Here is a 12,337-nt window from a genome sequence, read left to right on the forward strand (position 1 = left end):
CAAGTTGGTGCAAAAGTAATTGTGGTGTTTGCATTGTTGAAATTTGCCGTTTGATATTGGAATACATTGTAATACATTGTTAAATAAGTGTGGTTATGTTGTAGATAATTTTCATGCACTTTTCAATCTATCAATAACTTTTGCCCCTTTAAGCATTATTCTTACTCCAGCCTACTCCAGTTACTGCACTCCAAGCAGAAATTCTTTGCTGTTAAGACTATAGTCATAAAAATGTAATGATGCTTCAAGAGTTCTGTCTTATTTTGTGTATGTCGGCTACAAGCAGTGCTTGACGCTGGTCCAAAAGTACGAAATAATTGCTTCCAGCAATTAACCCCTACCTGCAGATGAACTAGAAGGAGGATCTTGACTAGTTGAAGGAAGATCTGACTCATCAGATGCCTGAACAGATTCTTCTTCTTGCTGGCTATCAATTTCTAGGCCTGCTTCTGAAGTAATTCTGTAAGGAAGAAAAACATTTAATTATATTCTCGTTTCAAAAAGCTGAGGAAAAAAGCATCACCTTGAAGCAGACAGATTCCTGTGCAAATGTCTTTCGCCAGAAATCCTCCCTGGTTTTGTTCTGTTTTCTTGTGTTCCCCCTGCCTAAATCATGAGAGATTTATCTGGACTGTAAAAAATAACAATGTAATTTCCTTGATATGCAGCCCACTCCAGATGCACATTCAACACACTAACTGTATCTCAGGGAAGCTACTTAATAACTAAAAAAACCTGACGTGATGGTGGTGTGTATATTTAGACAGGAAGAATGAAGCAGATGGACCGCAGTAACTGGTTATGCCTAAAGACCACTCCTGGGTGCAATACCTACGTTATTTGGACTCTGTCTTCAAAAGATAAAAGCCCAAAAGCATTATAGGGCTGGAAAAAATAAATTAAACATTCAATTTAGTTTAAATGTAGCTCACTTTCTGGTATACTTTTTATTTACCTTGATTAGTCTATAAAAACTGTTAGAAGATGATAACCAAAAGTAAACTGTTCCCTGCTAACAACTGACTTGCTCTCCCACCAAGCTAAAAGCCTGGTCCCAACTATGGATTGCTTCACGAATCATTTAGTTTCTCTACAGATACACTTCTAATTCACTGAAGATTAAATATCTTGTAAGAAACAAATATGCGATTGTAACATCAGAATTTCCATCCTAACTACTTGCAGGCAGACTTGCAGTCCAAGTTGGTGCTGCATCAGGAAAACTGTGTGGTGTATTTAACTTGCAGCAGGAACATTTCATTTTTCTTATGACCAAACCTTCCGCAATCAGTAGATGAACGTATAGGTAAATTGTGAACTACACATTTTTTATTATTATGTACCCAATAAAAATTAAAAGCAAAATGCAATATGAAATGATAACTTGTCCCCTTTTAGATTTGGAATGCATTTGATCATAATAAAAATACAGCAATTACTGTAAGTATTAAAAATTGCACTTGAAAAGTAGAAGACAATATCATTGTCTATGAAATTCTCAAAAACTGCTTATTCTCTTCCCTTGTGCTACATCTTTTGTACTTTCACTGCCCGAACTGAATGACTTCATTGCAGATGCTTTGTAGCAAGGACAGATTTTCTCTACTAACAAACAGGAATGCTTTAGCCTTTATTCTACAAACTCTAGTCCTTCAAAGCGGAGCCTTAACTCTCAGTGTCTGACTACTACAGAGCCCTCTACATTCTGAAAAAATAAAGAAATCATGATTTCTACGCTAAATCAGAAGAAGAAAATCTTTGGGTTTAGAAGAAAAGGTCAGATTGTACTACCTCCCAAAATTACTAAATCCTCTTCGAGTTGTCCTTCCTACCAGAATAAGTCAAACTTGAAAATGAATCACAGGCACGCTTGGATGAAAAACTATCATGACGTCAAGTCTTAGTGAACCAAACGAGTCACAGTTTACCCTTCAGACTCTGCCTCTGCAAAAACTTCGTCCCCGTCGTCACCCGCTCCAGGCTCCGTGGTGGTGGACAGGTTGCCGGTAGATGTGGTCACCATGGGCACAGACTGAGAAGCGTGCTCTGAAGCATCGGCTGACGCACTCTCGGTAAAAACTGTCACTGTACATGAAAGGTAGTTTAATAAACATCGATTTAGTTTGAATTTCCTACAGAAAACCTTTGGAAATCAAAAGCACGTCAGGGAAATACTCCCGACGTAGCAATAAGCGCTATAACAATAATTTAACTATTTTCTGGAAAAGTCAAGGTTTCCAGCCTTTACTTCAGCCTGAAAATGTCTTGTCACTTACCTGGTGCTGCTACTTGTAACGGTGTTGTGGGAACGCTGCGACCACCCGATTCTTCCTCATGAGCAAGGAATAGTGGGGTTTCATACATTCCTAAACCTGCAACACAAAGTTTTAGTGACAAATAAAATAGCCAGCTAAAAACTAGATTAACTGTCCTCTCTCTGTACACTTGATGAAGTTCAGTGATTTGTACTTAAATATGGAGATTGTTATTTTAAGTTGTTTTGACTTACTGCCAGAGCCAATTATAATTTATTGGAAGGTAAAACCTTGATGAAAACATATTTGTTTTACTTTCATCCTTTTCTTATGTGCTTGTTTTGCTGTGAGCTTTCTTCTTTCCTTGTAAGCATACCCATTCTGTGCTGATGGGGATATAGAGGAAAATGACTGATTTATGAGAACAAAACCATTATAGACCAACTGCCTGGCCATCTCTTTGCAAGTAAGGCTATATCCCAAAGATTTCTTTGCATTTGCTGTTATCTCCTATTATTTTACTACAGGAAAGCTACGATCAACAGTAAAACTAAAGTTTAAATCCATTCCTTCAATATTTAATTTCTCCTTAAATGAAGTTTCTTGTGTCCAGCAAGCACTCTGTGCTGCATAAAATTCCAGTTTCTCTGGTTCACAAGCCTGTTGCTCCTACCCAGAGAAGCATTCCACTTCAAAAATCATATTACAAACAGAAGCGCAGCAGCTTGGAGGAAACACCTTTTTCCTTTCTGTTAGTCTCTCTGGTGACAATTACTTAGGAGTCGCAGGTTTCCACACTTCAACAAGCCCCCAAAGTAGAACTGCATTTTACTGACTGCATTATTTGTTTTTCTCCCTAGCAACCACAGAAAAGAAAGCAGAGAACTGGTTTACCTCCTTGTGATGCCAGCTGACCAAGATCTGAGTGACTCGAGCTGGTTTGGGGCATATCTTCAGGGGGTCCAAATCTGAATCTAGGAACTCCAGCTACCTGGGGGGAACTATCAGAATAAACATGTAAGGAATTCTGCAATTTTTGTGGCCATTTGGGGAGGTGTGGGGGAGCCAGAAAGCCAGCTGACCAAAACAAGAGACCATATTATGCATGAGACAAAATGAATTAACACTAACCACAAAATCAGCTAAACTACTGCTAATTAAATAGCAATTAGTTTCTCAAACTGATCTGAACTGCATCCAAAGTCAGTAAAACAATCTTGAAGACAGCATTCTTTACTTAGTCATCCTACAAATTCTCACAATTTTAAGTGGATTGCTGAATCACCCCAAATCAAAATGATAATTTTACCTATTTTATTGGTAATACTAGGGGGCAGGGAGTGTGGGGCAAAGAACAGGAAAGGAAATTAAATAGAAGAACCTATTTTTTTTTATTAATCTCTTCTTAAATCAGTACATTACAATACATTGGAGATTATCTGCCTCCTGATTTGCTGATGAGTTTCAGAATACACAGTTCAAATAACAATTACTTATTAGTAGATAAAGTCATCTATCATAACACTTAGCACATTTTAACACGTCACTCCAATCACAAGTTCATTTAATTTGAATTTATTTTCATTCCACTGCAAAATGGAAAGAAATAGCTGCCTTATTATTTTCTTTACATCTACTTACTGAATGGCTTCTGCAAACCCATCTGTACGATGTGGAACTACAAGAGTTGGCGTGCTTGGAACTGTTCTGTCCTCATCATCAAAGAAGTGCTGCTGCTGGAAAAAAAGAGGCTGATATGAGAGCCTACAATGTTATTTCCAGTTTCTACCAAGCTAAGTTAAAGGTTAGTTTGCTTTTTCCCACATTGTCCAGTAAAGAAAAGATTCAGCCCTAACAAAATTCTTGTCCGGTTTCAGACATCTAAATCTGAGCTTGTTTCATAGACTGCCCGTACAGGTGATGAAAAACACCAAATCAAACCAAAATATAAACTACATATTTGCAGGTCACCCATCTTTCAAAGGATTTTTAGTAGTCTACTCCATGAGACCATCCTACCATGTAAGTGTGACATCTTCCTGTAGACTACAAAGCAATCTTAGGGTGATGTGTTCATAAACAGATACGAATCGTCTGTCTTTATCTGGATTGCTGTAATGTACTGACCATATGGGATTTTTCACAGTGTGAATCAAATAGTCTGTTCCCTATAGATTTGTGTCCTGAGCTGATGCCTTTGATCTCAGAAAAGATGCTTTTTTTTAGTCAGTCTCTCTTTCCTCCCTCACTGAACATTTGTTCTGAAAAACAGAGCTGAAGTTGAATAAAGGGTTGGAAACTAGCTCAAAGAGACAGATAGAAAGCATAAATTAGCCTTGCTCCTTAAGGATGAGGTTGAAAACATTTAATTCATTTTTCCATCCACTTCAAAAGACTGATTCTAAAAACAAGTAATTAAAACCACCCTAGACAAAAGGAAATTCAAGCTCTTTTGAACAGCTTTAGCTTCCTGGGACTTTTCTAGTATTTACCTTTCAATAATACAGAAATTAACAGGACTAAGATGTTATCTGCAAGGCTATAGAAACCATCCCACCACTCAAGTCAGTAGCTAAACTTCTTCAAAAAACAAAACAGACCCCAAGAGTTATGAATGTTCCCTCAATGCAGGTTTTTAGCAGTAGACAATCATGTCCTTACCATTCCACCTATACCAGGAGTCAGCTGAAGTCCACGCCCCACTGACTGTCTCCGACTCATCTGGATTCTCTTTACAATAAAGGAAAAAAGAAGCAGTGTGAATGCTTTCCTGGAATTCTAATAACATACAATTGTTCAATCAGAATGAAAGATAATGGCTAAATAAGTGTAACTATGACATGGCAGTGCACAACACTGCTCAGTACACCATCATAACATCTTAAAGAACAGACTGTGGCTGCTCCACACCTTGTGTCTGCTGCCTGGTCTCACCGTGAAAGAATCATGTAGGTTTAAATTCCGGGTAAGTGACATTACTATTTTACTCAACTATCTCCCAAGGACAGAAAACCTGACCACTGAAATATTGTGGCCTGGAGCCTCAGAACCAATTTACGGTAAAGCATACATTTCAGTCAGGATATTTTTGCAAAATTCAGGGTGTGATGTTTAGTTTACAAAATCTATAGGTCTGTGTTAAAGCATAATCACGGGTCAGGCACTAATTGTGAGAGGTTTAGGTTAGAAAACGAACAGCAACATTCCTGTGCCCAGTCTGTACTGGGGCAGGGACCAATAAAAACCCCTGCAAACCTGTCCAAGTTACAATCTGTTCAAGAACAGCTTTTATAATGGAAATATCCATAGTCACTGATTGAAACAACACTGGTATAAGAATTTCAAGATACAAATCCATCATGAGCGCTTGACTCTTGTTAATGATCCCTGTCCAGCCATAATCTGCAGGATGAGACAGGTTAAGTCCGTTTGCTCAGATACCACTTGTAAAATCATAGAACCATTGTGGTTCGAAGAGACACTCAAGATCAAGCGTAACCGTTTCAGGATGGTAAATAGATGTAATCTATTTTTACAATAGGCAGAGTACTTGGGTTTTACTTCGAAGAAATCATACGGTAATTTTTTTAAAGTTTCAGAAGTTCTCAACTGCTAGAGATGGTTTATACCTGCACTGGGGGACCCAGTTCTTGAGGAGGAGCATGAATGGTGAGTCGTGGGGGCAGGGGATGCGGGGGTCTGCGCGGTGACTGGGGGGGCCGCGGGGCCTGTCTCTCCGAGGCAGACGATGGCTGCTGTTCTCGTGGGCTTTCGTGAGGAAAGGTGGACTCCGCAGCGCTTGTACTCCCTTCTCCTAAAACATACAGAAGGGTGTGCTCCCCAAACTGAGCTGAAAACATGAAGGCAAGTCTTCAAATTCTGCTTCCATATTAACACAGATGTTTCTACCCTTGCAAGAATGGTGATAGCTGAGCGCTGTTATTTAAAAGCACTTAAAAGAGCACTTGTGCCAGCTACATCAACACCAGCACTGAAAAAAACCCCGCTGATTATTTAAGTGCTGATTTAGAAAGAGGAGGTTAATCTACTGAGCCATCGAGAGCAATTTCCACAGCAACCAGAGCTTCCATGGTTTTAAAGGGAATGCAGAATATATCCAGAAAAAAAAAATTCAAAACAATAATTTCAGGTTAAAATCACTTTTAGCATTTCGCCTTATATTCTTACTTTTAAGTGCATATTTTAACACAGGCAAAAGAGCTTCTACATTTTCCCTTCTTACAGACAGAGACTTTGAAGAAACATGGAATAACCATACCGCTGTTTTGGGAATCCGCTGCCCTCTGGTTGCTTTCGCCTCCTCCCATGCTTTCCTCAGTTTCTGTTCCAGGATCTGTGCCATCAGCACCCTAAAAAAACCCCACATAGACATAATACAATTAGCATTGAACAACTGAGATCCTGTAAAGATATCAAAGACATCAAAATCTTAAAATATTTCTGTAAATATCTATGAAATCGTGTAAATGTATACAACTGTATGAAATTTCAGAAGTTTTGCGTATCTGTACATACACAAACGTGAACAATGGAGCCATGATTGCTTAATAATCATGAAATACCCAGCTTTTGAAGAAACTGCCTTACTAGCTTTGCAACTACACTATTTGTTGCTTGTCCCTGTACTTTGTATTTTCATTCGACATTCTTAAACATTCAAAGTTGAGTCTTCTTGTGAAAACACAGGAATTACTATCACCTACTTGCAGCCCCAATTTGCTGGGATGAATTCACACTAAGATTTTCCCTTTCAAGTACGTCAATCTGTCCGGACGCATCACAACACCGAATTATTCCAAGAAATTTAACAGGCTATAAAAAAAGGCACAAATCTCACCTCAGCATCATCTGCTTCATATCCATCATTGCCATCAGCGCTACCAGTTCCTTCATTACTGTCATCGCCTTCATCTCCCATCCCCGTGTCTTCATCATCATCCTCGTCATCTTCTTCCTCATCCTCATAGTCCTAAAACCACAAAAACCAGCAGCTGGTGGGCTCAGCTGTGTCCTGCAGCGGGGGCACTGCTGGGGCAGCTGGAACAGGCTGTGTCCACACACTGGAAGTCCAGACTACAAAAATCCAGACTATTTATACAGTAAAAAACACACAGTGAGCTTTACATCGGATCAAAGATAAAATCATAAAGTAATTCATAAATAAAGTAATTCCATGCTACACGTACTTCCTGCTCTCCTTCATTTTCTTCATCATCATCATCTTCATCATCACTGTCAATTACGATGACATCATCTCTCTTAGACTGACCATCCTGGGATGACGAATTATTTGGTTGATCTGACTGGAGAGGTCCAAGATCTATCGGGATAGACTGAGAAGTTTCTTCGCTGTCCTCCATGGGAGTGTACTCTCCCTGGGTAACACCCTGCGAAAGAGAAACGTGAATTACAGGAGGAACCAAAATCAGATGCAGCATATCCAATTTTAACATGTTCATCAAGAAAGCATGTGTTGAATTTCTGAGATCTCTCAGATCTCAACCTCAGTCAAAGGGAGGCCTTGCTCTACAACACAAATATTTTATCCTTCCCTACCAAATCTGATTTGGGATAGGATCATAGAACATCCTGAGTTGGAAGGGACCCACAAGGACAACAGCGTTCAACTCCAATAGGTGCCGTCACTAGGGATACTGTATCACATATCATGTATTTGAATGCACACCCATGAAAATCTGCTCTCTGAATGTTGCCATCTACTTTGGACAACCAGGGAGCTATTGCCAACACCTGCAACCATCTCTCTTCTACGCAGGAATCCTGAGCTGCTGCTTTAGAGTTCATTTGCTCTGGAGAAACAGCAACACAATGCACATGATCACCAGACACAAAGTGAGCAAATAATTCTCCTTCCATTCAGCACATACATATAGTCAAAACATGTAAACCAAATCTGACAAGTATGACTAGAAGTGTTCAGAAAGAAGACAAGTGCATAAGAGAGAGTCCCTCATAATCTCTTAAAAAAACAATCAAGACTTTACCAAATCCCTTTTGTAGCATTCAAGACTTTTGGTTTAGGTATGATAACTAGGTTATTATTTTCTGAACAACAAGTTACTTTAAAGTTGCACATGCTTGTCTAGCAGCAGAATTCAAATTATCACATTGAGTACTAGAGATGTTTAATTAAAGAAGGTTTAAAGATACCTGTGGAATAGAAAGCATACAGCTGGGATTTAATGAGGAGATAAAATGTGTGTCATGCCTTTTAAACTTATGATAGATACAAGTGGAAAAATGACCAACTAAAGACTCAGAACCTGCCACTGCCTAAAGAAAATAGATTCCACAGCTCAACACGAGGTTTTGCCGAATTACAGTTATATTCAGCTTTCCTAACACAGCTACAACGGGCATTTTACAGAACCAGAACAAAACCAACTTATTTTCTTTGTCTATCACATCATGACCCATCTAACACTAAGCTTGCTTGAGGATTTGTCAAATCCTTCTGTAAAACAAAGGCCAGAAAACAAAGAGAAGCTCTCCAAAGGAGTAAATGAAGAACTGAAAACAAATTCCATTTTAAGATTGTGACTTATTTAACCTCTCCATCTCAGTTTCACTATAGAAAACTGGGGTTAAGGTCACTAGGATTTCTAAAACGCCACATCAAATTGAAATTCAAAATTGCTAAGCTTCATTAACATCCTGAATTTTACTTATATAGCTATATGTAGAGTGCAATACAACCCAAATATGTATCCTTGAACACAGCAAGTCTGAACTTAAAATGGTTTAAAGTGATTTCCACTTGAAAAGTTCCAGATATGATTTGATATTTCATTTCTAAAAACATTGAGAGTGAAATAAGAGAGATAGCTATTTCTGCTGAAAAACCTTTTCTTTTCAAACATGCTTACTTCTCCAATTGAGTCCTGTGAGTCTTGATTGTATGTTTGAGCTTCTACCTCACCATCAGTGCTTTCTTCTGCTGTCACTTCCTCCTGAAAGAACATTTATTTTTCTTGTTTAAAACACATAATTAGCGCTAAAGTTAAGATGTTTGAGATTTTTCTAACTTCTTTTTTTTAATGATCTTTTCCCACAAAGATCACAGGCATCATTTTGTTCCCCTTCCACTATTACTCCTTCGCTCTGCTTTTATCTGGCACCTCAGATTTCTCTGCCTTGGAGAAATAGTTTCCCCATTCCAGTCCACTGCACCTCAGTGCTCTAAATCTTTTTGGGACCAAAAAAGAACCCCCAACGTTTCCCATTCCACCTCTATCCTCTCAGCTAATTAAGTGATAACATTCTTACAACATCTTGCCCTTTTCTGGTATGCAATATCCACCTTGTACAGAGTTAATAGACAGATTAAGTAGTAGCATTTTACGTTGTCACAAACCTCAGGTCCAACTCTCTGTACGCTTCTCAGTTTCTTCGGAAGAGGCACATCCACCGTTTCCTCTGAAATTTGGTCCGAGTTTTCCACAGTGTTATCTTCCTCTTCCTCTCGCGGACGTTTAGACAGCGAAGAACTTGGAGTAGCTGAAACTTAAAAGAGCCTTTCTGTTATTGTCAAATGTACGAACCAGAAAATCAGAAGGTTTAGTATTTTATTCCAGAATATCACCTTTTTTTCTACATTGGATGATAACAAGTAGTATCAGAATGACTCACTTTGTGCTGTTTCCTAGGCCATGGAACCATCAGCCTCTTTGGTTACAAGTCTTACACCCTTGGACCCATATTCATGACCTGACCGAACCCAGATGTAATTAAATGTAATTAAAATTAAAATTAAATTAAGATATTTTTACTTCTGACAAGTTCACCTACAAGTTTAACAGAGTATCAGCTAGAAAACAGAAAAAGCATTTTAGAAAAGTGTATTTTGGGGAATAAAAGTTTTAGACTATGCACGACAAACAGATGTGCAACAGTGTATCACACTAAGCAGCTTTTGTGTTCATCTCTATATTTTCTATTCCAGCTTAAGTAGCTTACTCATGACTCCTAAAATGAACCTTGCTCCAACAGTACCATGGAAACAGAGGCAGCAAGGTTTAACGTATTAAACCCCGATGCTGCTCTGAACGGATAAACACAAATTTGTATTTTCTGCTTCAAGGAATTCAGTGACTATTTCTTAAGGTTTGAGAAAGGAGCCTAACATCAGAAGTTTGTAAAACTTGCAATAAACTCAGGCGGGAGAAAAAAGGGCAAATTCTTTTGCTGAAGTTAGGCCTGGCTTAACCGGGGTTCAAGGAACTATTCAAAAAGGCAGGCCTAGAAAATAAAACCAACCTGTGCCAAAGACGGCTGTGGAAGTGGAGGGCCTCTCTATCTGTGAGCTCTGTACGACCTCCACGATGGCAGGGGACGGCTCCTGTGCAGCGGGCTCAATCTGAGGGTGGCTTTGCTGGGTGGGCTGCACAAACGCCGTGGCTTGAGTCTGCTGCTGAACAGTCAGGATGGGCTGAGACAGAGACGTCTGGACGTTGGGGCTGGTGGAACGCACAGACCCACTGGTGCTGCCGAAGACTGGAACATGCTCCACGGGTCCCTCTGACTGCATGGCTGAAAGGCAAACGGGAGCGCATTCAACTGTCGGCATGCTAATTACTACAGTTCACATTCTCCATTTCAGAACGCCCTAAACAAGCAGCTTCAGTGTTATGCAGATAGAGTTAACATTGCTTACAATCTTCAGTTGAGGAATCATAAACTTTGTTGCAACAGAAGCAGTCATAGAAGTGCAATATTGAAAGAAATGCAGGGATGATAAAATTATTTGACGTACTTTCAAACCAATAATTACTGAGATTTCAAGGCAAAGTTTTTATTATTTCATTCCTATAAGGACAGGCTGAGAGAACTGGGGGCGTTCAGCCTGGAGAAGTGAAGCTCCAGGGAGACCTTAGTGCGGCCTTTCCAGACTTAAAAGGGGCAGATAAGAAAGATGGGGACAGACTTTTTATCAGGGCCTGTTGTGATAGGACAAGTGGTGATGGTTTAAACACAAGGAGGGAGATTTGGGCCAGACATAAGGAAGGAATTGTTGTCCCTGAGGGTGGTGAGAGCCTGTCCCAGGTTGGCCAGAGAGGTGGTGGATGAACCATCCCTGGAGACATCCCAGGCCAGGCTGGACGGGGCTCTGAGCAACCTGAGCTGGTGAAGATGTCCCTGCTCGTGGCAGGGCTGGCACTGGAGGAGCTGGAAAGGTCCCTCCAACACAAACCATTCTATGATGACTTGTAGATCCTTACACCATACTAATGCTCACCTTCCTGAGTCTCCACCTGCGTTGTGGGCATAACTGTGGCTGTCGGAGTAGTGGTAGGATTAGTGACAGTAGCAGGTGTCACCATCGGGCGGATACTGGCTCTCGGAGTAGATTTATTCCCAGCTATCGCAGCAGCAGTCACTTTACTTGGAGTTGACACAACAGGAGTTGGTTTAATATTTGCCGTTGGTGGATCTGAAGTGCTAGCACTGAAAAACAGGATCTTGGTTTCACCATGGTAGGGCAGAAAGCAGGTTTTAAAAACATGACATGTAAATATATTCTCATAGCCAGAAATACTCATTTTTAAAGGTTTAAAATTTAAAAGCCTGACACAGGCATAATGAATTGTCTTCCAAATTTTTTTATATATTTAAAAAAAAAAAAGATAGACCCACTATGCTATAAGTAGCGTTTTGTCCTGCTTAGAGGTTTGACAAGTTTCCTCAAAGGTAATCAACTACAACTCTGCAAGCAGATCAAAAGGAGCAGCGCGTAGCCCACACTATTAGCTGTGCTGGGTCTTTATTACAGCGAGAAAATATATCATACATTAAAACTAACTGCTTAGTTCAATACAGAGCAACATCACCTTTTGGTTGAGAGAAGGATCAGCCAAAATTTAAGGAACATTTTTGAAAGCCTTCCCTTCAAAAGGATGCTGTCATAAAAACTGAGAGTTTGTCACCTAAACTCAGTAATACAGTAATATTTCCCATTTTAGAGCTTAGTCATTTGACTATTTTATCTGTTGTCAGAGCTACCTTCTATTCAGCCCATTTCTCATGTTTGAGATTCTTGCATA

General features: G+C 39.6%; 1 protein-coding gene across 6 annotated transcripts in view; it reads right to left on the minus strand.

The window, feature by feature from the left end:
• TPR (translocated promoter region, nuclear basket protein) overlaps positions 1-12,337 on the minus strand; it is a 38,675-nt gene that overhangs the window by 2,915 nt on the left and 23,423 nt on the right. The window contains exons 36-49 of one of the 6 annotated variants that reach the window (XM_065072795.1): positions 11,533-11,741; positions 10,554-10,826; positions 9,652-9,800; positions 9,164-9,247; positions 7,463-7,663; positions 7,114-7,245; positions 6,535-6,625; positions 5,885-6,069; positions 4,917-4,985; positions 3,897-3,988; positions 3,150-3,256; positions 2,277-2,372; positions 1,929-2,085; positions 342-460 (exon numbers count right to left, since the gene is read on the minus strand). In XM_065072795.1, coding sequence (XP_064928867.1) covers positions 342-460; positions 1,929-2,085; positions 2,277-2,372; positions 3,150-3,256; positions 3,897-3,988; positions 4,917-4,985; positions 5,885-6,069; positions 6,535-6,625; positions 7,114-7,245; positions 7,463-7,663; positions 9,164-9,247; positions 9,652-9,800; positions 10,554-10,826; positions 11,533-11,741 — 1,964 coding nt within the window. Of the gene's footprint in view, positions 1-341; positions 461-1,928; positions 2,086-2,276; positions 2,373-3,149; positions 3,257-3,896; positions 4,007-4,916; positions 4,986-5,884; positions 6,106-6,534; positions 6,626-7,113; positions 7,246-7,462; positions 7,664-9,163; positions 9,248-9,651; positions 9,801-10,553; positions 10,827-11,532; positions 11,742-12,337 lie in introns of all 6 variants that reach the window. The other 5 variants (XM_005506552.3, XM_065072794.1, XM_065072793.1 and 2 more) reach the window with 5 other exon arrangements.

The sequence above is a fragment of the Columba livia genome, chromosome 8, assembly GCF_036013475.1.
Source record: "Columba livia isolate bColLiv1 breed racing homer chromosome 8, bColLiv1.pat.W.v2, whole genome shotgun sequence".
NCBI classification, from domain to species: domain Eukaryota; kingdom Metazoa; phylum Chordata; class Aves; order Columbiformes; family Columbidae; genus Columba; species Columba livia.